General features: G+C 44.1%; 2 protein-coding genes across 4 annotated transcripts in view; one reads left to right on the forward strand and one right to left on the reverse strand.

The window, feature by feature from the left end:
* The window catches only part of CLU (clusterin), a 44,008-nt gene extending 42,483 nt beyond the window's left edge, over positions 1-1,525 (reverse strand). Inside the window, exon 1 of one of the 2 annotated variants that reach the window (XM_069975731.1) lies at positions 1,340-1,525. The gene's annotated coding sequence lies outside the window, so the exon portion shown is untranslated. The remainder of the gene's footprint in view (positions 1-1,339) is intronic. The other variant, XM_069975734.1, reaches the window with a different exon arrangement.
* SCARA3 (scavenger receptor class A member 3) overlaps positions 1-27,657 on the forward strand; it is a 38,084-nt gene that overhangs the window by 1,521 nt on the left and 8,906 nt on the right. Inside the window, exons 2-6 of one of the 2 annotated variants that reach the window (XM_069975730.1) lie at positions 249-328; positions 16,598-16,902; positions 24,551-24,607; positions 24,889-25,008; positions 26,811-26,909. In XM_069975730.1, the coding sequence (XP_069831831.1) occupies positions 16,896-16,902; positions 24,551-24,607; positions 24,889-25,008; positions 26,811-26,909 (283 nt within the window). In that variant the 5' untranslated portion in view covers positions 249-328; positions 16,598-16,895. Of the gene's footprint in view, positions 1-248; positions 329-16,597; positions 16,903-24,532; positions 24,608-24,888; positions 25,009-26,810; positions 26,910-27,657 lie in introns of both variants that reach the window. The other variant, XM_069975729.1, reaches the window with a different exon arrangement.

Genomic DNA, 27,657 nt, shown 5'->3' on the forward strand with positions numbered 1-27,657 from the left:
GTTGGGGTGATTATGATGAGAGATAGTGGGCGCTGGATATGCCCTAGAGAGAGGGGGGCGGGGGGAGGGGGGGGTAGACATCAGGGGAAAAGGCAAGGAGGGGGAGGGACTAATTATTTTTTTTTAACTCTTAAATAAAGGGGTACTCCAGAGGGGAAAAATAAACAGGTGTTATATAGATTTGTTATTTACGTCTATTTAAAAATTTCCATTCTTCAAGTACTTATCAGCTGCTGTATGTCCTGCAGGAAGTGGAATATTCTTTCCAGTCTGACACAGTGCTCTCTGCTGCCACCTCTGTCCAGGACTGAGAGATCCAGGACTGCAGGTAACATCTACTACATTGTCTGTACTCAGAGTTATAACTGTGTTATCTGTGGTGTTACATAGGATTGTAGGTGACATCTCCCACACTAATTGTACTCAGAGAGATATCACTGTGTTATGTGTGGTGTTACATAGGACTGCATGTCACATCTACCCCATTATCTGTACTCAGAGAGTTATCACTGTGGTATATGTGATGTTACATAGGACTGCAGATCACATCTGCTACATTATCTGTACACAGACAGATATTACTGTGTTATGTGTGGTGTCATCTACTACATTATCTGTACTCGGAGAGTTATCACTGTGTTATCTGTGATGTTACATAGGACTGCAGGTGTCATCTACCCCATTATCTGTACTCGGAGAGTTATCACTGTGTTATCTGTGATGTTACATAGGACTGCAGGGGACATCTACTACATTATCTGTACTCGGAGAGTTATCACTGTTATTCGTGATATTACATAGGACTGCAGGTGTCATCTACTACATTATCTGTACTCGAGAGTTATCACTGTTATTCAGGATATTACATAGGACTGCAGGTGTCATCTTCTACATTATCTGTACTGTGGGTTACAGGTGCTACCTGTCTATAATCAGTTACTACAGTTCAAACAGCTCTGCAGACAGGAGTCTAGTAAAGTCAGCTCTGCTATATCTGTAGCACTGTTTACTATGTTGTCCACAGCAATAAAAATAACTAAAATAATAATAATAATAATAATAATAATGGCTTTGAATGAATTCCTCTCCAGCTCTCATCATATAATAAATACAGATATATACAATGTACCATGTTAGGCAGCAGCACTGGAGACAGTGTACATCGCTGCAGTATATGTCAGTGCCATATAAATTATATATAAGAAATCACCATAAAGCTGCAGAATATCCAGAGCTCCAGGATTACATAACATATTATCATATTGTGATCTGAATCTGAAGGGTTAATAGTGGTCAGGCAGCTATGTCCATAGGCAACAAGGCAGAGGCTGCTCCTTACCTGGGAGATGTCTCTCAGTCTGCTGGGCAGGATCTGCAGCCAGTCCTGAGATGGTCAGATATATATATACAGCCTCCTCTACTCAATGTACAGGATCCTGAGTCATCAACAAGGAATGTACCAGCAGCAGCAAAGCGTCTGCAGAGCTTTCTGGAAGAGAGTCCGAGCTCACAGTTTCAGTACCGCAATACACCACCAGACTGTCTCCTTAGAATAAATCCTATGGCTGCAGTACCACCAGCTGGCCACTAGGTGGCAGACAGGAGGTGGAATTTCTAGGCATCGCTTCTCAGAAAAAGAAAAAAAAATGTAGAAACGTTTTATTTGTGTTATGGTCACATGACTTGTCTGCAAGAACAGAAGATCCACAAACAGGAGGCTCAGTAAATGTCACCGATTACCCAACTTCCTAAATCCCAGAAACTTTTGTTTGGATTGAGCAATGATGACTTGTCTCTCTGAATTACTGTAACTATTTTGGAAAGTTTTGCTTTGAGAAGTCTTTGTTTTGACCCTGGTGCTGTCTCCAGATGGTGTCCTATAGCTGCACCAGGAATAAGGTGTTACTAGATGTCAGCACTGTACTGTGATGTCTGTGCTGACCCCAAGGTGAGGGCTGTGATGCCACTTTGCAGGCAGTGAGGGAGTGTGTACAGAGGAGTATGACAGGTGGAGAAAACCTTTACAGAGCTAGCCAATGAGGAGGCTGTGAGGGTGTGCAGGGACCCAGGCTTGAGCTAGCCATTAAAGGGTTATCCAGTGCTACAAAAACATGGCCACTTTCTTTCAGAAACAGCACGACTCTTGTCTCCAGTTCAGGTGCGGTTTGCAATTAAGCTCCATTCACTTCAATGGAACCGAGCAGCAAAACCCCGCCCAAGCTGGAGACAAGAGTGAGGAAAGTGACTAGGCTAGAACTAACCACAGAGGATCATTCTGGTAAGCTAGGCAGGGATCTAGGCTAGAGCCCGTCATCCAAGGGGCATGCCAGGGGGCTGTGAGGGTGTATAAGAATCAGCCACTTGGGAGCATACTGGTGGGCTATGAGGGGGGCAGGGATCTAGGCTAGAGATGGCCACTGAGTAGAATGCTGGTGCACCTAGACGGTGGGCAGTAGTCTAATAGTTATTGAGGAACATGCTGATGGGCTGCAAGGGTGTACAGGGATCAATGCTAGAGCTAGGCATCAAGGACAGTGTCAGGGGGCTGTGAGGGTATATAGGGATCTAGGCTACCACCAGCCACCAGGGGAGTATACTGGTTTCCTGAGAGAGTATGACGGAGATGCTGGATAAAGCTGTGAGCAGCCTGGTTTGGCCTAGGGCTGTTATTTGCTTTCATGGTCTCATGGTGAGCAGAGCTCAGAAACCAGTGGAAGAAGTTGTGAACCTTGTGAGTCTGAAAGAAAGACTGTGGTGTCCCCTGCATAGACCCAGACTAACACTGTGTTGCTGGAGTGGTGGTGCAGCCTTCATCTCACAGTGTAGGTTGGATAAGAGGAACTCCTTATTACAGGTAGTGACCTAGTGATCGCACAGAGCCTCAGAGGCATGGACCATCTCATACAGGAGGCTGGCACCACCCCATGGAGGACAACCAATGCACTTCACTGAGCCCCACTATTTACCCATCAAGTCTGAGGAAAACTACAAATTGCGTTGTGCCACTTAAAGTGATGTCACCACTAAACTTCTTGTGCTTCTCTGTGAGAACAGTAAATACTTCTGTGATAATCCAGCTTTGTGATTCCCCCCCGAAGGGCCCGGACATTTGAAGTGCACCCTCTCCTGCAGTCTCAGAAGGTACAAGTAGTACAGACTACAAGAACTGGACTGTGAGAAAAACATTGTTCATGGTAATTAGTGATCTTTCTGTATCACTTTCCTTCACAGTTGCAAATGAGCAGGTCTCCCCGAAACAGTGCCCCATTCCTTCATCAGAACTGTGTTGACTACCTAGTGGTCGCAGACCATACTCTGGGGGTGCAAAGTTTTGGGTAGCTTGCATGTCTGTATGTATGGAGCTGTAGTCATACAGGAATTCTTCCTTGAAGGGTAGTGGACTCGCACTCCTGAGAAGCCTGGGTGGTCTTGAAAAGTTGCTGGTGCAGTCCTGCTCGTAACGCCAACAGTGTAGGTGGGACAGATTGTGGCAGAGATCCATGAACACACAAGATGAGAGTCAAAAGTCTGGGATGCAATCGGACCCTCGGGGAGTCTCACTGCACTCACAGTCCATCATGCCCTCCCTCAAAGGAAACTAATGTGTGCTAATATATATCACCCATGGCTCCTGAGATTGTCATCTGTCAGTACATGTTAAAGCACACCCAGGACATCACAGAATCTTCTCAATGTAGTGTCCTGTACATGACTTCTCCCAGTTTCCCAGGACTGGATCCAGCTTTTCCCAGCACCTGGGGAGGAGCAGCAATGAGTAAACAGCAGCCTGCTGATGAGTGAATGGCAGAGATAAGGAAGCACCGCACTTCATTATTACTGTAAATTTACTAATCTCTAATAGATAAAATGGATCAGTGCAGCACATATGTACTGCAGTGATCCCTATGAGCAATCAGTGCATTGCTAATAGGAGTCCCCTGGAGGGCAACAAGTTAGCATAAAAACATATATTTTTCATAGAAATAGAAAAATCCTTTTCCATATTAATAGTTTAAATCACCCTCTTTTTCCATTTTATAAATAAAAATAAACATGTTTGCTATAGCTGCACGAGGAATCTCCCGAACTATTAAATTATCACATTCCTGATAATGTGCTGATTTTTGGTCACATCACATCCAGAAAAACATGAATAAAAAGTGAACAAAAAGTTGCATATAGTCAAGCAAGCTACCGATAGAAAGATGGCACAAAAATGGCACCTCACACAGCCCCAAAGACCGACAAATAAAAGGATGGTGATTTTAAACACGTTAGTTAAAAAAAAAAAAAAAATTAAACTTTTTAAAAGCAGTCAAATAAAATAGACGTTAAATACATTGCTTATCGTTAAAGGAACAGAGATAACATGTCAGTTTTACCACAGGGCGAACAGCGTAAACATGAAAAAAAAAAAAGCTTTATATATATATTTATTATTTTATTTTGCAGCTTATTTTATGGAGAATTAAGGCTGTCTTACAAAGTACAATTGGTGTCGCATAAAATAAGGGCTCATGTGGGTTTGTAGGTGAAAAAATGCAAGCGCTATGGCCTTTTTAAATGAGGAGGAAAAAAAACAGAAGTGCAAAAATGAAAATTTGCTTAGTCCTTAAAGGGTTAACGAGTTACGATGAATCGCGCCGCACAAACGATTGCTGCGTGCGTTCACGTGGCCATTAACATCAATAGTTACCGGCTCCTCATTAACATCAATAGTTCCTGCTCCTTGACTTGAGCGATGAGCGGGTGATGATTTTTTAACACAATCTGCCAGCGAGCGAATGTTTTCTTATTTGTTTCTAATACACAGGACACAGGACTCCATGTAATGGGGCCTCTATTCTCTCGGTTTTCCTCTCTTGTCTTTTTCTCTCTCTTTCACCATTACTGAGTCCTGACTCATCCAACTATTCTTCCAAGCTACCTGATACTATACAGCATATATGGCTCTGCTACATCACCATTACTGAGCTCTGGCTCATTCAACTATTCTTCGAAGCTATGTGATACTATACAGAATATATAGCTCTGCTACATCGCCATCATCAACTACCCTTCTGATCTACCAGATACTTTACTACATTTACGGCTCTGCTACATCACTGTCATCAACTACCCTTCTGATCTACCTGATACTGTACCCCATATATGGCTCTGCTACATCTCCATCATCAACTACCCTCCTAATCTACCGTATACTGTACCACATACATGGCTCTGCTACATCATCAACTACCCTTCTGATCTACCTGATACTGTGTCACATATATGGCTCTGCTACATCACCATCAACTACCCTCCTGATCTACCTGCTACTGTGTCACATATTTGGCTCTGCTACATCACCATCATCAACTACCTTCCTAATCTACCTGATACTATCTTGCATGTGTGGTTCTGCTACATCACCATTACTGAGCCCTGGCTCATCCAGCTACCCTCCTGAACAGCCTGTTACTAGGCTACACACTCAGCTCTGCTACATCACTGCTATTAAACTGCTCTTCACATCAAAAACAATGAGAGAAGAGAAAGTGCAGTCACAATGCGGCTCAGCAGTTTTTCATCATTTCCAGAACTCATCCAACATCTGCATAATGAGCTCGGGTTCTGGCGCTCGGCCAGGCCAAAAATAAATAGAGGAACCCGGGGCGCTTAATAGTCACCAGCCGCTGTTGTGTAACGTGGTTTGACTTGCTTCCCTGCTGCTATTTGGCAATCTGCTGTCTGCCTGAACACAGTCACTCATTTATATATAACAATGACCTCCGCCAACTTCTGAACTCAACGCATGTTGTATAACATCTATCTATCTATCTATCTATCTATCTATCTATCTATCTATCTATCTATCTATCTATCTATCCCTATGGCTAGCTGGGCCTCATCCCTAGAAGGTAAGAGAAGGTTAAAGGGGTAGTTCACAAAAAAAATAAAAATTCATCCAAATCAATCGGTCCTAGCAGGTGCCAGAGATTTGTAATTTACTTCCAGTACTTATTAGCTGCTGTATGTCCTGCAGGAAGTGGTGCATTCTCTCCAGCCTGACACAGTGCTCTCTGCTGCCACCTCTGTCTGTGACAGCAGCTGTCTAGACCAGTTGCAAATCCCCATAGAAAACCTCTCCTGCTCTCCAGACATGACATACAGCAGCTGATAAATACTGGAAGACTTAAAGTGTCACTGTCGTTTAATTTTATTTTTTTTTTTGCAGAAATCAATAGTATAAGCGATTTTAAGAAATTTTGTAATTTGGTTTATTAGATGCAAAATGCATTTTTCTCATGAAAAAGCAGTTTGAAGCTCTCCCCCCTGTCTTCATGTTTCTCTTATGGAGAAGGGGAGGGGTAGAGAGAGATGAGGCTCCAAAACAGGACAACACAGAATTAATTTACAGCTACATCATCGGGCTATCTCCTCTGAAGTCAGCACTGACCTTTCTGACCTCTGAGTACTGGCTTTCACACAGGTCACACTGTGTAATCCTTTGTTCTCTGAAATCTCCCTCCTCCCTCCTCCCCTCTCCATAGGTTACATAGGGCATGTCTGATGTAAAAGAGTCGAGATTTCCTGATAATGAGCAGTAAATGAGAGATAATGGCATATTTGCCTAATAAACCTAATTATAACGTTTCTTAAAATCGCCAGTACTACACATAAGAGGATGAAGAGGAACGCACACTCCCTGTTATGTGTTTTTGGATACAATAAAGGTGAAGTGCTGCGGTATTTAATCTACCTGTATATACTTATCTGGACCTATGTGTTAAGCTAAGCACCACCTGCAGCACTGATGAGATGTGACTGCACATCAGACAGAACACAAACGCCTGGGACCAGTAGTGCCGGTGAGATAACCTAGATTGTTCTTCACTCCCTTGTCATGCCGGGACAGGACAGGTAAAGAGTCCTAGAGAAATAAATAGCACCCATTATGGTCCTCAAAGAAGATGCTAAAACCCATTATTAGCATTTTTGCTATTTCTTATTTTTCCAATGTTTTTTTTTTTTTTTTTTTAATTCTTCCACAATGACTGCATTGTGCCACTAGATGGCGATAAAGATCTACATTATTTTCACTGATTTTACTAGACGTCTTATACAGATGTAGCAGAGGAAATGTGTGATGGAAGCAATGGTGGAGCCGAATTTGCCCGTGACATGCGCACCATATTGAGAGATCTCGGTGAGACATGTGCAGTTACAGAGCGCTAGAGTGTAGCACGAAGACAGAACTGTCACATCTTTATATATAATCTTTATATATAAGTCCACAGTTTTCACTCAGCTTTCCATGGACCCTGCATGGCTTATAACTTCAGATTATAGACAGTTAAAGCGAATGTACCACCAGGTACATTGCGTTGGGTATTATACTGTAATGTATAGGCGCCAGTGCAGGGAAGCCGGTGGCGTGGTCCTTTTCAGAACCGCCTGCTTTTGTGAGCACCAGCCCACCCCGGAGCACTGGGGCCCCCGGTGTGACGATCTTCCCTCTCCTCTGTGAGCCACCTAACAGAGGGGAGGGGGCTTGGGCACAAGCCATGCGCAGGAAACGGACAGCGGTTCAAAAAAGGACCATGCCGCCTACATCCCCGCACCAGCGCCCATCCATTGTGTTATTATACCCACAGCGATATACCTGATGGTACATACGCTTTAAAGTAAAAAAAAATGTTGCCAAATCTACTGGTGTCAGAAAGTTATACAGATTTGTAAATTACTTCAGTCTTCCAGTACTTATCAGCTGCTGTATGTCCTGCAGGAAATGGTGTATTCTTTAAGTCTGGCACACTGCTCTCTGCTGCCACCACCAGTGGTCGCCACCACGACCGGGCCGCTAACAAGGGGGGGCCCCCCCTTGCCACCACACTGCCCCCCTCCCATTCCCTCTTGTGACCGTAAGCAGTGTTTTGCTTGCGGTCACAAGAGGGAGGCTGGAACTTACCCGCGGCTCCCCGGCTCCTTCCCGTACTTCCGGCACAGGCACGTCACTAACACGCGCCTCCTGTGTCGGAAGTAACAGCCCTGGCACACACAGAGCTCCGTGTTGCTGCCGGGGCTGGGACGGGAAGGAGCCGGGAAGCCGCGGTTCAGCCGGGGGCCAGTTCCAGCCTGCAAGAGAGAAGAGCCACGATGGGGGAGCGAGTTGTCAGGTGAGTTGTTGTTGTTTTTAATTTTTTTATCTGCGTTGCACAGACAAGGGGGTATCTATAAGAGGGATAACGGAGGGGGCATCTATAAGGGGGATAACGGAGGGGGCATCTATAAGGGGGATAACGGGAGGGGGGGCATCTATAAGGGGAATAACTAGGGGGCATCTATAAGGGGGATAACAGGGGCACATCTATAAGGGGGATAACTATGGGGCATCTATAAGGGGAATAACTAGGGGGCATCTATTAGGGGGATAACGGGGGGCATCTATAAGGGGGATAACGGGGGGGGCATCTATAAGGGGGATAACGGGGGGGGGCATCTATAAGGGGGATAACCAGGGGGCATCTATAAGGGGAATAACTAGGGGGCATCTATAAGGGGGATAACAGGGGCACATCTATAAGGGGGATAACTAGGGGGCATCTATAAGGGGGATAACTAGGGGGCATCTATTAGGGGGATAACGGGGGGCATCTATAAGGGGGATAACGGGGGGGCATCTATAAGGGGGATAACTAGGGGGCATCTATAAGGGGAATAACTAGGGGGCATCTATAAGGGGGATAACAGGGGCACATCTATAAGGGGGATAACTAGGGGGCATCTATAAGGGGGATAACAGGGGCACATTTATAAGGGGAATAACTAGGGGGCATCTATAAGGGGGATAACAGGGGGCATCTATAAGGGGGATAACGGGGGGGAGGGCATCTATAAGGGGGATAACCAGGGGGCATCTATAAGGGGGATAACCAGGGGGCATCTATAAGGGGGATAACCAGGGGGCATCTATAAGGGGGATACAGGGGGGGCCATTTATAAAGGGGATAACATAGGGGGAGCATCTATAAGGGGGATAACATAGGGGCATCTATAAGGGGGATAATGGGGGGGCATCTATAAGGGGGATAACTAGGGGGCATCTATAAGGGGGATAACGGGGGGGCATCTATAAGGGGGATAACTAGGGGGCATCTATTAGGGGGATAACGGGGGGGCATCTATAAGGGGAATAACTAGGGGGATAACGGGGGGGGGGGCATCTATAAGGGGGATAACCAGGGGGCATCTATTAGGGGGATAACGGGGGGGCATCTATAAGGGGAATAACTAGGGGGATAACGGGGGGGGCATCTATTAGGGGGATAACCAGGGGGCATCTATTAGGGGGATAACGGGGGGGCATCTATAAGGGGGATAACGGGGGGGGGGGCATCTATAAGGGGGATAACCAGGGGGCATCTATAAGGGGGATAACCAGGGGGCATCTATAAAGGGGATAACATAGGGGGAGCATCTATAAGGGGGATAACATAGGGGGGGCCATCTATAAGGGAGGTAACATAGGGGAAGCATCTATAAGGGAGATAACATGGGGGGGCATCTATAAGGGAGATAACATGGGGGGCATCTATAAGGGGGACTCCATGGAGGGTGTATGCAATAGGGCATGTACTATAGTGGACTACACAGAGGGGGCATAAACTATAAGGGTGATCACATAGAGTCAGCCTACCCACCTAATGAGAGCACAAAGGGGACAAGACAGATGTGCAGTGTGTATAGTGATGAGGATGGTGTCAGTGTGAGGAGCCTAATATGTCTGTCTGTCAGATTCTGTGGATTCGTGGTTCGGAGAAGTTCTCATAACGGCCCAGGACAGATGGAGAAGAAGATGAAAAGGGAAGAACTCTGATCAGAGAAGACGTCCCCTGTGAGTCACCGGATATAACTGCACTTTAATGTTTATGGAGTAAAGAACCTGTGTAGAGCTGAGGCCACCTCTATATGACTGGATGAGGTGATATTGGTCTTTGTACAGTGGATGTTATTCAGTTGCAGCAGTTGTATTAGTCAGTATGTGGTGATGTTAGTCAGTAGCAGCGGTGGTATTAGTAGCAGCGATGGTGTTAGTTAGTATATGGTGGTATAAGTCAGTAGCAGCAGTGGTTTCAGTATGTGGTGGTATTTGTCACTTGTAATCTGGTACTTTGTTTTATTGGATTTAGTGTACTGGATTTGGTCAGTCACAATATGGTGGTCATGGTGTGGCGGTAATATTTGCCCCTTGTATACTGTTATTATTGGTAATATTGGTCTCCGTATACAGAATTTGGTTAGAAACATTATGGCGGTAATATGTATGGTGATTATATTTCCTATATACTGGTATTATTGGTAATATCAGTCTTGAGATATACAGTATATATACCAATAGCATAGCTTGGTCGAGGAAGGGGAGGCCCAAAATAACCTCTTGCACCAGGGCCCAAGAGACATTAGCTACGCCCCTGGCCACCACTGTCCATGTCAGGAACTGTCCAGAGCAGTAACAAATCCCCATAGAAAACCTCTCCTGTTCTGGACAGTTACTCACATTGACAGAGGTGGCAGCAGAGAGCACTGTGTCAGACTGAGAAGAATACACCACTTCCTGCAGGACATACAGCAGCTGATAAGAAGCCCTTATGTGTCTCTCTGTCTTCATTGTAAATCGGAATCCCAGGAAGATTGAGATGAACAATCTTCTACTACAATCACACACAGAGTGCATGGACTTATGAATGAATGTAAATGGTGTGCTGGCCACATGTTACACACCAGGAAGTAACAGTGCTGCATCTGTGATCTATGGGGCTCTAGGGATAGATGTAAAAGTTGCAGGACGCCGCTGATGGTGAGTGTGCTGTGTTCTCCGCAAACAAACGTCTGAGGGCCTGAGCCAAAGGGAACCTCAGTTCAAAGCTGTTTTTAAGTCTCAAGACAGGAAACGGAAAGACGGTGAAGCTCCATGCTTCGAAAAATGTTGTTTTGATTTGGAGAAAAGAAAAACTTTATTTCCAAATTTCTGTGATAAATGAAGATGACGGCGGCGCAGGAGAGCGGATTCAGCTGGATTTAAGGAGAATCAGAAGATTTTACTTAATATTGTGCAATACCCTGCAATCAGATAATATTGTGCAATACTCTGCTGAATGGGACACTTACATGGGTTATCCAGCATTAGTAAAACATGGCCACTTTCTCCCAGAGACAGCACCACTTTTATCTCCAGTTTGAATAAGGGAATTGCAACTCAGTTTCATTGAAGGTAATGGAGCTTAATTGCAAACCACATGTAAACTGCAGGCAGGAGTCGTGCTCTCACTGAAAGAAAGCGGACATGTTTTTCTAAAGCGCCCTTAATTCTAGAGGGCAATACATGAGTTAGGGGGTGACAAACAGGAACATTACAAGATTAAAAACACATTACATAGAGGTAAATGGCCGACTGGTATCGCACAAGCCATCCTATAGAGACGCTATTTGACACTGAGGCAGGCAAGATTCCGTGGCTGAGCTGCTTAGTGCGAACATACCCTTAGTCTTGTGCTCTGCAAACACTTTATATTGTTTCCAATTTCACAGATTCGGATGATCAGTTGTAACTAAGGCTATGTTCACACTACGTATATGTCCGGACGCATATTTTTCGCGGCCGGACATATACGTGTAAAACTCCGGCCGGGATTTACGCAAGTTGCGGCCGGCTACGTACGGTCCGCGAACTTACGCCCGTAAGCTACCTACGCTTCCCGGGGGGCATACGTAGCGATCTGACAGCGGTCTTTTACTTGGATATCTTCGGCTAGCCCCGGACACCCCACAGAACCTTTTGGATCTGCAAATCAAAGTGTAAAAAAATCACCACTCCGTACAGGACCGCATCTTAAGCTACGGGCGTAAGTTACAGCATTTCCGTCCTGAAACAATGGTCTGGTTCCTTTTTTTACGGCGCCGCATACAATCCGGGCGTAAGTTCTTACGTAGTGTGAACTGTGCAGCCGTAGATCGTATACTTTCCATTGTATGCAAACTACGTAAATCTCCGGCCGCTTATTCACGGAGCGCGCTACGGCCGGAAACTTACGTAGTGTGAACCTAGCCTTAGGGTGCGTTCACACCTACAGGATCTGCAGCAGATCTGCAGCAGATTTGATGCTGTGTTCAGTTATTTAAATGAAATCTGCAGCAGAAAATCAGCTGCAGATCCTGTAGGTGTGAACGCACCATTACTAAGTTCACACTATGTATATTTGAGGCTGTATTTGGTCCTCATGTCAGGTCCTCATAGCAACCAAAACCAGGAGTGGATTGAAAACACAGAAAGGATCTGTTCACACAATGTTGAAATTGAGTGGATGGCGGCCATATAACAGTAAATAACGGCCATTATTTCAATACCACAGCCGTTGTTTTAAAATAACAGCAAATATTTACCATTAAATGGCGGCCATCCACTCAATTACAACATTATGTGAACAGAGCCTTTCTGTGTTTTCAATCCACTCCTGGTTTTGGTTGCTATACAGCCTCACAAATACAGCCTCAAATATACATAGTGTGAACCCAGTAAAGTGTAAAAGCTTAAAACCTGTATCCCAGCTTGGAGTTGTTGTGTGGCAGTATATGCACAGTGCCCTGGTACCTGTATCCCAGCTTGGAGTTGTTGTGTGGCAGTACATGCACAGTGCCCTGGTACCTGTATCCCAGCTTGGAGTTGTTGTGTGGCAGTACATGCACAGTGCCCTGGTACCTGTATCCCAGCTTGCAGTTGTTGTGTGGCAGTACATGCACAGTGCCCTGGTACCTGTATCCCAGCTTGGAGTTGTTGTGTGGCAGTATATGCACAGTGCCCTGGTACCTGTATCCCAGCTTGGAGTTGTTGTGTGGCAGTATATGCACAGTGCCCTGGTACCTGTATCCCCAATTGGAGTTGTTGTGTGGCAGTACATTTGCAGTGTTCTGGTACCTGTAACCAAGCGTACATTTGTTGTGTGGCAATACATTTGCAGTGTTCTTTAACCTGTAACTCAGCTTAAGAGTTGTTGTGTGGCAGTACATTTGCAGTGTCCAGTTACCTGAATCCCAGCTTATAGATGTTGTGTGGCAGGACATCTACAGCGTTCAGGTACCTGTACCCCAGCTTAGAGTTGTGTGGCTAAACATTTGCAGTGTCCTTGTACCTGTAACCCAACTTAGAGTTGTTGTTTGGCTATACATTCGTGTGGTGTCCCACCATGGGTGTATCTAGTCTTTACACCCCTCGCAAAAGTCTGTACTTCAAAGTAAAAGTGGTAATGAAGTAGTGCCTAAGTTTTACCACTAGATGTCGCTAGTATGTATATTGTGTACCTAAGTATTGCACAGCTGGATTTAACTAAATGGTTATTGTTTTAGGATCTAAGCACTAATGGGAGTTCTTTCTCTTTTCTACCTATCTCTGCCCTTCTCTTTCTCTTGCACTCTCTTCTCACCCACTCACAGCACACCTTACAAATGCTGTAGAGGGAAGTCACATGGGGAGAGGAAGTGTAGCCACACCTTTAGACAGTGAATTGTTGGTTGGTATCTGTAGTGAACAGACACACTAATTTCTTAAAAGCAGCACTTCCACACACTATGCAGTGTTGAACACACACTTAGGACAAGTCAGGGATCACCCCAACCCACACCGAGAACCAGTCTAAAAGTGCAGGAAAGTATCCAACAGAAGAAAGGAACTGATCCGGATAGAGCAAAGTTGCTAGAACCCTATGTACTCTATCGCGCAGCCCGGGTGTCATCAGAGAACTCTTACCACTCTGCTCATCCCAGGTAACAAGGTCTGGGGCTTGTGTCACCTTCTAGGATGGGTCGCCCGACACTGGTGGGCAATAGGTGGTGCATAGACCAAGGAGTCAAAACACGGGCACAAGTATTCTCTCTACTCTCAAGTACTCTACTTATTCTCCTTCTTAAGTTCCGGCAGAGCACATTTCTACCCTGGGTTGGGACTCTCTCGACAAGCTTCTCTCTACTCCTCTGAACCTCTTCTACCTCTTAGTACGCAACTCAGTCAGCATAACTATACCTCTCTCTAAACTCCCAGCACAGATCAGGTTGCTAAAGATTTAAAGGGGTAGTCCACCCAAAAATGTTTTCTTTCAAATCAACTGCTGCCATGAAGTGACAGAGATTTGTAATTTACTTCTATTAAAAAATCTCAAGCCTTCCAGTACTTATCAGCTGCTGTATGCCCAACAGGAAGTTGTATTATTTCCAGTCTGGAGAGCAGGAGGGGTTTTCTATGGGGATTTGCTCCTGCTTTGGACAGTTCCTGACATGGACAAAGGAGGCAACAGAGAGCACTGGGTCAGACAGGAAAGAAAACACTACTTCCTGCTGGACATACAGCAGCTAATAAGTACTGGAAGACTTAAGATTTTTTAATAGAAGTGAATTACAAATCTCTGGCACTTTATGGCACCAGTTGATTTGAAAGAAAAAATTTTTGGGTGGACTACCCCTTTAAGGATATTATCAAGTCAAGATCCTACTGTATATCACTGTATTAAGTCTTCCTGCAGTATAAAGGGTTCAGGTACCTGTATCTCAACTTGGAGTTGTTGTGTGGCACTACATCCACAGTTCCCTGATTTCTGAGAGAAGTTTTCTGTGAGAGTCTGTGAAAGAACTACTATGCACTGCTAAACCCAAAGAGGGGGGTAACTGTCACTGGGCTTCAACCTTGCCTACTCCAAGGATAGCAGAAACTAGTAAAGACTAGTTTTCCAAAAGTAGGAATTAGTCTGCAGTGGAGCAAAACGCACAAAGCTGAAGTGTGGTGTCCCTCTGCTGGTGTTTCCTCTTGTGCACCTGCTGTAACTAAGCTTTTCTCTCAGGTTAAACAAAGTGGTGGATGAGGTATTGAGTTTCCCCACTAGGTGTCAGTGTTTTTATATGCTTATGTATTAGTATTGCACATCTGAAGGAAGTTAGGGGTTAATGTCTTTATACCAGGTGTTGTGTGTTGACCACTAGGAGGTGCTCCTTCCTTCCATCCTATCTTTTTTTGCCTTTCTTCTGTACACACTTATTCCCACCACTCACAGGCAGGTACACAAAAGTCCACTGTAGGAGGAGTTACTGGTGGAGGAAGTACAGTTGAGTTCTTCTCAGATTCTTAGTGAGAAAGGACACAAAAGCAAACTGTTCCTGCAGAAGCTAAGCCAGGGTCTGGATTATGCCAGTTAAGTTGAGTTGGGTCTAGCTACCAGAGTGAGCAGATGCAGCAAGAGACCAACAGTTTTTTAAAAGCAACTACTATCTACACTTTGCAGTGCTAAGCACAACCAAGGGAGAGTAGCCACCAAGGAACACGTCAATACAGTGCAGGACAGACTCCTGAAAGTATAGGAGCTGATCTCAGTAAGACAAAGCCTCCAGTATATAGAGGTCTACGTATTCTACCGCGCGGTGCAGGTAACTGGGAAGACTCGGACACCTAGCTACACCCAGAAAACCGTGGCTGGGGCTCATGCTACCCTTCTGGGACGGGTTCTACGATACCAGGGGACAAGGTGATCACTTCACTATTGCAAGATATCTATCAAGGTTCCGGCAGAGTACAAGACTACCATGGGTTGGGGCTCCTCTGGCAAACTCCTCTTCTCTACTCTCAACTCTCTATAAGCACTATTACAACTATTTCTTCTACTCCTCTCAGGCACCTACAGCCAGCACTAAGTTTAGCGCTAAAGTATCAAGATAATTTGTGAAAACGTGTACTGTACAACTACAAAGCCTTACAGTACAGTTGATATATTTTTATATACAGTAAATGCACAGGACTGTCATCTGTAATTTTACAAAAAAAAAACAGAAGAAAAAAAAACTGTTGCATTTATGTGCATCCATTTTGATCCGTTTTTCCATTGACTTCCATTATAAAAAAAAAAACTGATACTTTTTTTTTTTAACATACACAAAAACGTTGTCAACCTTATTTTTGTGTCCGTTAAAAAAAACGGATGTTTTTTTTATTTTTCATAATGGAAGTCAATGGAAAGACAGATCAAAATGGATGTTTACAAATGCATCAGTTTGTTGAATGTTCAGGTTCGTAGAGCGTTGCTGAGCCCGAACGGTGCGTTAAGTTTGCTCACCACTAAACTTGACCCAACTCTCGGTGAGAACTCACTGCTCCGTTCTAATTCCAGACAATGCTCCCAGCCTACCCTCCATCAGTCAGCGACTAGTCTAGGGACCATGACCTGGGAAATTCCAGGCGGTTCTTAGTAACTATTGGATCAACTTCACTGGTGGGAGCATAGTCACTGTGGCACTTAAACCTATTGCATATAGGGGGCCCCATCTCCCCTAATTCTGAAAGCTATGATACCTGAGTAAAGAAGCAGACCCTTCCCCCTTAGGAGTAATGGGAAGGGGACCACCCCTTTAAGTACCTGTCCCCATGCTGGATTGCCCCTCCATGGTTTCTCCCTTCCCCCGCTCCCTACATTTGTTTGCCATTAGACTGGGTGGGGGCAGCCATTCCTCTGTTCTCTTCGCTGTGTCAGATTTCTCTTGGCTGCGATGGAAAACATCCAGGTTTTTTTTTTTTTTTTTGCAGGCTGAGCCGGGGAAGTCAAGGAGGATGCGAACACTGAGTTCTTCTTCTCAGCTCCTCACCAGGAGGACGTCTATCTGGGCTGCGGACCGGGGGGCATCGCCTTACGGGCTGAACTTGTGATACGCTTGGAGGATGTTCTGGGGGACGTGTACGGGGCCCCTATTGTCTTCTGAGGGATCTGGAAGAACATGAGCCAGAGACATTGAGACGTTTTCCATCTTGAAGACCATTGATCCAGACGGGGAACGATCGGAGGAGACGTTATCGAGTTCACAGACGCATCCTCCTCCAGGGAACAATGAGAGGTAGGTGACAATGTGTGCACCACCAGAGGGGGCGCTGTACACCAAGGAGGAAACCTATCCAGGGGCAATAAACCTGCAGGCCATTGTTCTCTGTTATTAGCCACTGGTAAGAAGAGCCTGCCTATAGCACAGGTGTACACACTCCATTGCTCCCTGTTATCAGCCACTTATTAGGTTATGTGGAGTTTGTCTGTAGTACTGGTGAATGCTATCTATTGCTCTCTATTATCAGCCATGTTACATGGAGCCTGTCTGTAGTACCAGTCAATGCTATCTATTGTTCTCTGCTATCAGCCACTTCATATTACATAAAGGCTGTCTTTAGTGCTGTTGAATGCTTTTTGTTGCTCTCTGCTATCATCCACTTTAAAGGGGTACTGTTTCTTTCAAATCAACTGGTTTCAGAAAGTTACATAGATTTGTAATTTGCTTCTATTTAAAAATCTCAAGTCTCCCCGTACTTATCAGCTGCTGTATGTCCTGCAGGAAGCAGTATATTCTTTCCAGTCTGACACAGTGCTCTCTGCTGCCACCTCTGTCCATGTCAGGAACTGTCCAGAGCAGCTGCAAATCCCCATAGAAAACAGAAAACCTCTCCCTCTCTGGACAGTTTCTGACATGGACAGAGGTGGCAGCAGAGAGCACTGTGTCAGACTGGAAAGAATGTACTACTTCCTGCAGGACATACAGCAGCTAATACATATAGGAAGACTTGAGGTTTTTAAACAGAAATAAATTACAAATCAATGCCATGTATTGCTCTCTGTTATCAGCCACTTCACGTTACATGGAGGGTGTCTCTTGTGTTGGTGAGTGCTATTGCTCTCTGTTATTAGCCATTTCAGAAGTTGACTCAACAACAAGCGAATATACTGGGGCCTGTAGCTTACAGTCTGAAACTGTAACAAACCCTCAGCTGTGAGAAGCATCAGATCTGGATGGGTTTTCGGCTTCTAGTCAGAAACCAGAAAACAACAGCAGCTGTATCGCAGGGATGACAGGGTCTACTATGAGGAGTAGAGAGCAGCTCTACAATGACCTCTGACCTCCATTTAACCCCCCCTGGACCACATGTTTTTTAGTTAAAAGAAACATCACTGGAACACAGATGTAGCAGAGCTCAACGTGTCACTTGTTTCTTACATACACAATAACTCGCTAACGCATGATGGGGGAGATCTATCAAACATGGTGTAAAGTGAAACTGGCTCAGTTGCCCCTAGCAACCAATCAGATTCCACCTTTCATTCCTCACAGACTCTTTGGAAAATTAAAGATGGAATCTGATTGGTTGCTAGGGGCGACTGAGCCAGTTTCACTTTACACCATGTTTGATAAATCTCCCCCGATATGTTTACCTGGATTCCATATAGACATGAGTAATTTCAGGGAACAAACTCAGCACTGCTACATTTTTTTCCACTTACATATATAGCAGAGCTGAATTTGTCCTGGGGATATGTAGGGGTATTATGTGTGGCTGTAGGGACGTACAAAATTAACTAATGCTGGAGCAATGAGGTGGGTGTGACCTCACCACATAGGTGGAATAGCCCTTTAACTAGGGGAAACTATTTTTATTGGGACTGGTGCACTTTAAGGCTATGTTCACACACAGTATTTTTCTCAGTATTTTGGTCCTCATATGGCAACCAAAACCGGGAGTGGATTGAAAACACAGAAAGACTATGCTAACACACTGCTGAAATTTAGTGGATGGCCGTCATTTAATGGCAAATAATTGGCGCTATTTTAAAACATTGGCCGTTGTTATGAAACAACAGTCATTATTTGTCATAAAATGACGGCCATCCATTAAATTTCAACAGTGTGTGAACAGAGCCTTTCTGTGTTTTCAATCCACTCCTGGTTTGGGTTGCAATATGAGGACCACAATACTGACTGAAATATACTGTGTGTGAACCCAGCCTTAAGGAGTACTCCTGAAAAAAAAAGTTTGCTATTTCAAATTTTCAAATCAACTGGTACCGCAAAGTTATACAGATTTGTAAATTACATCTACATTTGAAAATCTCCAGTCTTCCAGTACTTATCAGCTGCTGTATGTCATGCAGAAAATGTTGTTTACTTTACAGTCTGACACATTGTTCTTTGTTGCCACCTCTGTGCATGACCAGGAGAGGTTTTCTGGTTCAATGTTTTTATTAGTTTTTTTTTTTTAGAACATATTGAATAAAAGGGGTCTATAAGCACTGGCTTTAGTGCCAACAGTAAAGTTAACATGTTTGTACAACAAACTAACATATGGGTTAACAAAGCGAGGTTTTCTGTGAGGATTTGCTACTGCTCTGGACAGTTCCTGACATGGACAGAGGTGGCAGCAGAGAGCGTTGTGTCAGAAAGGAAAGAATACATCACTTCCTGGAGGACATACAGCAGCTGATAAGTACTGGAAGACTGAAGATTTTCAAAAAGATGTAATTTACCAATCTGTATAACTTTCTGACACCAGTTGATTTCAAAGAAAACAAAACTGCTGACGTACACCTTTAAGAGACATTTAACTTCTGATCTATAGTAAGTAATTGTAACTCTGCATACAGTATATACTGACCAGCGGAGCAGTGAAGACCGACACACATCAGAAAACAGAGAGGAATAAAACTGAAGGTTAATGGACTAGTCAGGTATAGTGGAAAGCTGAGTGACAACCCATATGGGCTGTGTAATTGTTGTCACCCAAGAGGAAGCACCGTGTAGACTTTTCCAGCGGTTACACCGTCTCTTTAAAGTGACTGGCCACAATCCGGCTCATTCATCCTCTGTTGGTTCAGTATTGCGGGAGGCTCGGCCTTTCCTTTACTGAATGCTCCAATATCGTCTATTTTTGATGCTGGTGACCGCAGAGTTTTAGGAAAACAAGACGTAGCAAACAGCTGGAGGCCAGACAAAGGCAACACGGCACCTCATCAGCCCCCGCCACCGCCCAACTCAGGAACCCGTGTCTGGAAAGCCCTGACGTCCATATGACCTGATAAAGAGGACCATGAAACACTCAAAGATGGTGGAAAAATAGTCATGTGGCTGCTGAAACATGTTCATCCTGAGCTACCTGGTTCATGAATAGAATGCCAAAGCTTCAGTAAAAACTGACACCAACACAGACAGGTTAATAGAGACAGAAAACAAGTTAAAAAAAATTAAGCCACTCAGCGTCTATTGAAAGCTGGGTAACTGTAATGACTATACTGTTACAGGTGAAAAATGCTAGGGGAGCTCCATACATAAAGCCCAAATAACAGTGCCATATAAACTGGCTAAATCTCCATACAGTTGCATAAAGAAGACTGTATATATAATATCTAAATAATACAGTCATACAGTGCTAATGATCCCACGGTGACCAATAGCCTTTAGTGCCAGACCCTGCCCCATACATATAGGGGGAGATTTATCAAACATGGTGTAAAGTGAAACTGGCTCAGTTGCCCCTAGCAACCAATCAGATTCCACCTTTCATTCCTTACAGACTCTTTGGAAAATGAAAGGTGGAATCTGATTGGTTGCTAGGGGCGACTGAGCCAGTTTTACTTCACACCATGTTTGATAAATCTCCCCCATAGTGTGTAAATAACACCGCTATATAGTCCCTGGTGGTTTAGGGGCAAACTATAAAAGCTTCCTTTATTCCCTTCTTGTAAAACAGTGTAAAGTGCACAATACATACACAGAACAGATGTGGGTCTGACACGTTTCATGCCTGCATAGAATACTGTACGTGTTTGACAAGAATAGAATAAAAGAAGCTTTAAAACCGGCCCAAGCGCCGGAACGGAATTGTATTATTGAGATTACCTGTTGCACTCATAGCTGGTCCTTGAGCCAGGCTGGACAAAGCAGCACAAAGGGTTAACTGATAAATTTGTGTATAACATAATAAGTATTAAGATTTAACGGTTAATATCAGCAGTGGTTGGGTGGGGGGTGGGAGGTGAGGAAGTTAATAAAAACAGAAAATATTTCCTGAGGTTTAGAGTCTTAATAGTTGTCTAAAGAAGTGGGTTCATGTCCCTGGTGGTCTAAGGAAGTTTGAATTTCCCTTGTGGTTTAGTAAGTTGAAAGTGTTAATATTACTGATGGTCTATGGAGATTAAGGTTTTATTATCCATGGTAGGCTAGGTTCACACTGCGTTTTCAGCATCCGTTTAACGGATCCGTTTTTTTTAACGTCCAGAAAAATAGGGTCAGCAACGTTTTTTTGTCCGTTTTGGTCCGTCAAAAAAAACGGATCCGTTTTTTTTTATAATGGAAGTCAATGGAAAAACGGATGCACACAAATGAATCCGTTTTTTGCAATCCGTTTTTCATGCGTTTTTTGCAAAAAACGGATGCGTTAAACGGATGCTGAAAACGCAGTGTGAACCTAGCCGTAGTCTAGGAAAATAAACAGTTTAATGTCCCTATTGGTCTAGGGAGAACAAGTGTCTTATATCCCTGATGGTCTAGGTAGAACAAGGATCTAATATCCCTGATGATCTAGGGAGGACAAGGATCTAATATCCCTGATGGTCTAGGGAGGACAAGGGTCTAATATCCCTGATGGTCTAGGGAGGACAAGGGTCTAATATCCCTGATTGTCTGGGGGAGTTAAAGTGTTAATATTCCTAGTGGAAAGTTTGATGATTTAATAAAGTTTAAAAGTAATAATGACGGTTTTAAAAGTTGTGGAGATGTAAAGGGGTTATTGGGGACTTATTAGTATTTTTTTGCTGACTGAAGTAAAGGGCTTCTTACCCTAAATCAGGAGACATGACTCTTATTCCAATCCGTCGCTCCAGCTCTGAGATATAAGCTTTAGAAGTTTTATGCAAATTAAGAAATAAAGTTGGGAAAACAACATTGTGTGTGTAAACTGCTTCTACTACCTCAAATGAGATCAGTGACTTATGTTGTGCACCTGGTTCTGTACCACGCATTTCACCTATTGCAAAACGTTTAGCCCTGGAGTCTCCAGTTTTTGGGGGAAGATGATGGGTCATGTGGTCTCATAATCATAGAGATACAGTGCCAAAAAGTCAAAGAAAGAAGTCAAAACCCACATTGGGGACCCAAACGTAAGAATTGCTTAAAAAAACTGAAACATATTGATGTGGTTGGCAGAGATGTTGTATATCTGACTCTTGGTATTCTCTTGGGTTCTTCTAGCCCCATCGGTTTGTCAGATTGTTGGCTAGTATCGCCATGTTATGTAAGTTCCCCAGAATTTTCACAAAACATGAATACGAAACGCGTGGTGAAAGACAGACTTGTCCATGTTAGCCCGTGTGTGACAGAATGTTGGCTGGTATCTGGGCATTATGTAATAGGTATACACAAAAGTTATGGGTCCATTTGTGATTGGCCTTTAGCCAAAGACCGGATGCCCCAAGAATCTTTGAAAGGCGTTGAGGAGCCCATCGATACCCTCGAAGGGGATCAGGGTCTGCTTTTCTCCTCGTATAGAGTAAGGACATCAGATTACTAAATAATACAGGGAGCTCAGTTACATGTAATCCGCAATTCCCAGTTGTCACACTTGGTGGAAAAAAATCCCACCCTGCAAAGCCAATGATGTCATCCCGTTACTCCTGGCCTCCAGTCCCGATCTTATTACCCGTGCCTGCCAGAAAAATGATGTCGAAAAGTAAAAAATAATATTGGCCCGAAAATTAACCATTAGTCAGAGTTCTAGAAATTTCACATGTCAAAATATTAAATTGCCAATGTCCACAAGTGGTCTCTGACACTGGTAACTCATGGAGGGTGACCACCACTACTGGGCCCCATGTCAGTACCCAGTGTCAGGCCTCATTGTAGTCCTTATCCTGGACCTTGCCCTTAAGCCGCCATAAACCCAACCACTAAATCAGAAAACATTAGTCCTATGAGTAGGAACTGATGATGTCATCACACATAACAGCCTAAAATTATGGTGTCATATGGTGCTATGCATGCGAAATTGTCAATTGTCATCTGGTTAGACTGTCCAGAGATATATACATGTAAAATGTATAGATCAGAGCTGGGTCTACTACTATTGTTCTCCCTATGTGACCCCATAATTGGTGCAATTACTGTAATTTAGGCAATTGTACTGGGTCAAGGGCCTACTGAGTCTTCCTTCCTTATAAAGAAATATCAGTACTATAAGGCTATGTTCCCGCATAGTATTTTTGCTCAGTGTTTTGGTCAGTATTTTTTAACCAAAACCAGGAGTGGATTGAAAACACAGAAAGACAATGTTCACACACTATTGAAATTTAGTGGCCGTCATTTAATGGCAAATGATTGTCGTTTTTTTAAAACAACGGCCGTTATTTTATAATAATGACCTTTATTTGCCATTAAATGGCGGCCATCCACTAAATTTTAACAGTGTGTGAACATAGCCTTTCTAAGTTTTTAATCCAATCCTGGTTTTGGTGGCAAAATACTGAGCAAAAATATTGTGTGGGAACATAGCTTTAAAAGGGTTATCCAGCGTTACAAAAACATGGCCACCTTCTTCCAGAGGCAACACCACTCTTGTCTCCAATTCAGGTGTGGTTTGCAATTAAAGCGACTCTGTACCCACAATCTGACCCCCCCAAATCACTTGTACCTTTGGATAGCTGCTTTTAATCCAAGATCTGTCCTGGGGTGATGCGGTTATTGTCCTAAAAAACAACTTTTAAACTTGCCGGGGCTTAGAATACCTATGCCCTAACTTTACACCACCCCTCCGTCCCTCCTCCCCACCCTCTCCATCATTAGGAATGCCACTGGAACATTTTCTCCTGTCTGAACATTGCACAGGTGCCTTAACGATCCAGTCCATGTGCCGTGCTGACACAGGTCGGGAATAGGAGAAAATCTGCCTGGAGCATTCCTAATGATGAGGAGGGGGGGGGAGGAGGAACAGAGAGGTTGTGCCAGCCTAATGCATAGACATTCTAAGCCCCAGCCGTTGGACACAGGGCTGCAAGTTTAAAAGTTGTTTTTTAGGAAAAAAACTGCATCACCTGCTGAACAGACCCCATGGCAGATCTTGGATAAAAAGCAGCTATTCGAAGGTACAAGAGGTTTGGAAGGGGTCAGATTGTGGGTACAGAGTCGCTTTAAGTTCAATTAACTTTAATGGAATGGAGTTGCAAAACTCCATCCAAACAAGAGTGGAGTAGAGACAAGAGTGGCCTCATTTTTCTAATGTTAGATAACACCCTTAAAGGTCTAAATTTCATGAGCCAATGAGCCAAACTAACCCTTTTTTGCTTCCTCTGGTTACTTTGTATATGTCAGGATTTAATAGATGCCCTGGTGACAATTGGCCATTAAAAGTAGAGGTACACCTGTTTTTCCCTTTGAATGTATTTTGGGGCACCCCAAATTAAGGACCCTCCTCCATTAACCAAAGTGACTACAAAGAGTGTCACGCACTGGTGCGTCCAGGCGTTACATGGACAGTCCATTGGTTTAGATAAGAGCTGTGTAATTCTTCATTTCACCTTTGGGGTCACCGTAAGAGAATAGAACACTAGCGTCTGGTTTCTAGCACAGATTACAGCCAATCGTGAGGGTTCCCAGTGGCGGGATGAACTTATCGTGATGTATCCTGCACGGCTTTGTATCAATTTGCTATAAACGGAGACAGACTTCTTTTGTCTTTCAGACGAGGAGCTCCTACAAGAAGAGGATGACATGCCCTCATCTAGACACAGGCAGAATGGTGAGTAATTCTCAGACGACGACCAGAAATGAAGCCCTCCCCCCTTCTACAAGAAGCTGGCCATAGGTGTAAAGCTCTTCCTCTTATCCAACCAGTGATAGTATATTTCTCTCTATTGGGATGTTGGATGATATCTAGATCTTCACGCTAGAGATGGGAAAAGTCTCTCTTGGCCAGTCATCTCTCTCCATCTCAGATTATAGAATAAAATAGATTTCTAGAAATCAGATTGCGTCTTCTACTTTTTGAAGTGATAATAAATGTGTCTATATACATTGTAGGAAGGGCCAGGACCAACTGTGCCAAGTGTCAGAAGAACCTGTCCCTCCAGAACTCGGTGAGGGTTCTTTACGTCTTTGTGGTAATTCTCATCATCGCTGTTGTCGTGTTAGCATCGTTGGGTAAGTTGCTGAACATCTGTCCCTTAAAGGGGTTCTCCACTCCACTTTCCAAGTGCCTATTTTCAGTAAGGGGCAATCCCTTGATTGGGTTCCCCCTTTACCCAGAATGGAGAGTCACCACATGAGGGTCTCCAGCTATGGTCCATGCCATATGCATTACATGGTCATCCATTGAATTTAATGGGTGCTATCTAATGAAGTGTGTATGTTCGCTTCCATAACAAAACTACAACTCCCACCATTCCTGAACAACCAAAGCTTTAGCTCAGGAGAGCCAAGGTTCCCTACCCCTGGTATAGATTGTACAGGTCTGTGGAACCTATTAGATGTTTCAAGGTCATCTGTAAAAGTGCCAATCTCGGTGACCACCCTCATGTACAGTGCCTTCACAAGGCTTGACCAGTCATGTACTGTATGAACCACATCAATGATCGAAGGATGCTCCTACTATGTTACATACGGCCATAGGCATGTACCAAAATTCTCTCATGAAAAACTATACAGGAGACTTCTCTCCAATGTAGAACAGACATGTTTTACTTACTTCCAATAAGAGGGAAAAGATGGAGGCATAAGACAGATAAATGTAATGTGAATTTTGTGAGTGCCTGCTTGACAATAAGCGGGACTCTGGAGCACCATGCCAAGCAATGAATAAGGGGGACTCTGGAGCACTGTCCCTGCTAAACAATATGTGGGACTCTGGAGCACTGCGCCTGCTAAACAATAATGGGTTTCTGGGGCACTCCACCTGCTAAACAATAAGGGGCCTTTAGAGCACAGTGCCTGATGAACACTAAGGGGGACTCTGGAGCACTGTGTCTGTAAAAAAAATAAAATAAAATAAGGGGGGCTCTGGAGCACTGTACCTGCTAAACAATAAGAAGGACTCTGGAGCACTACACTTGTTAAACAATAAGAAGGACTCTGCAGCACTACACTTGCTAAACAATAAGTTGGACTCTGGAGCACTGTGCTTGCTAGACAATAAGTTGGACTCTGGAGCACTGCAGACTCTTCATTCAGTTGATCGGCAGAGGCTTCTGGAGTCAGGCTAATAATATCGACTCTCCAGAAAACCTCTTTAAATAGACTGAAATGTTTGCAGTTTCTGCCCAGACGTGAGGTTATGGGAGGGACGTCATCTGTATCTCATTTACTGGAGGGAAAACACGACACTACAGCATGAACATAATCTGTGCCGGTGCACATGACCTCCACGTAATCCCTACTTTCATCCAAGCCAGTCACAATGACAAACACGTGGAGCAAACCGCTCACAACTCATAAATGGCAAATATGGCACATCACAGGCTGGGGAGCAATGGAGCACGTCCAAGATATCTGCTTGCTCTGGAGCAGAGATTGTGCTAGTAAAATGTAGCAGAGCCGAACTTGTCACTTAACGCTTTTTGAAGTTGCCTGTTTTGTGCACTGTGATCTGTGAACGGGCTTACATAATGCGGTCCTATCATAAGTTGTGCCAGATGACAATCTTAGCTCTGCTATAGAAGTGTCTACACTGAAGTCCTGGAATTCTTTTCTTAAACCAGGAGGTTCAGGTTGAACAGAACTAGCTAACCTTCTGCAGTAAGTGATAGGAAGGACATAGACAGTTCGAATGGCCATAAGGTGTATTGCCCTGTTGGCTACACTTGATCATAAATACATACTGTCCCTTTAAATCCAAATGGTTGTGGACACATTTTTAGCTGGGGTAAATAAGATGACGGCATTGGATGTGAAAGTCAAGCGATGAGTAAATGTTGGAGGATGACGCCTTATTTCCCTGTTATTTACAGTTTTCAGGAAAGTCAATTCCCTGTACGATGACTTCAGCTCTGCACAGTCCCACTATGAGAAGAAGATTGTGTCCGTCCAGGTGGATCTTCAGGAGCTCGGTAAATATGACTATTTTCTTCTCACAGGTTTCTATAGGCTTCTCCAAAAACAGTAAATTCCACCCATCTGACCGCTGGCTTCTTATACTGCTTTCTCTATTCAGGTTGCCTCGGATGAGCCGAACTAGAGATGAGCGCAACTAGAGCATGCCTGGATCTGATTTTTGGGCATTTGATTACCGGAGGCTGAAAATGTTGGATGCTGCCCTAGGGAATCCGGGAAAACATAGATAAAGCCATAGGACTGCAGCTTTAGGGCTGTATCCAACTTCTTCAGCCACCAGTAATGAAACACCAAACAATCGGACTCGGGCAAGCTCCAGTTGCACTCATCTCTACTGGCAACTACAGCAATTGCCTTTTGTCTGGTGACCACCACATTGGCCAGATATGAGTCATGTGTCATAAGAGTCATGTGTCATGTGATCCTGACTGATTTCGGAGGATCACAAAGAGTTCAGGGCTCCTGCACAGATCATATGTCTTATTACAATCTGTTATAGAAGCTAAAAGTCCCACCCCCTGTAAACCCAACTATCAATATACATATTAATGAAATGTGAACAGTAGAACTTTTCACCCTGAATCAAGAGATATCGTATTACTCTTATTTTAATCCGTCACTTCAGCTCTGAGATATAAGCTTAAGAAATTTTATATGAATTAGGCGTTCGTGGGCTGCAAACGCTCAGCAATGCTCAGTCACTTCTTTCCTAACACTTCTATGTCTGCATGTAAATGCCCACTA

Source organism: Dendropsophus ebraccatus, chromosome 6, assembly GCF_027789765.1.
Source record: "Dendropsophus ebraccatus isolate aDenEbr1 chromosome 6, aDenEbr1.pat, whole genome shotgun sequence".
Taxonomy (NCBI): domain Eukaryota; kingdom Metazoa; phylum Chordata; class Amphibia; order Anura; family Hylidae; genus Dendropsophus; species Dendropsophus ebraccatus.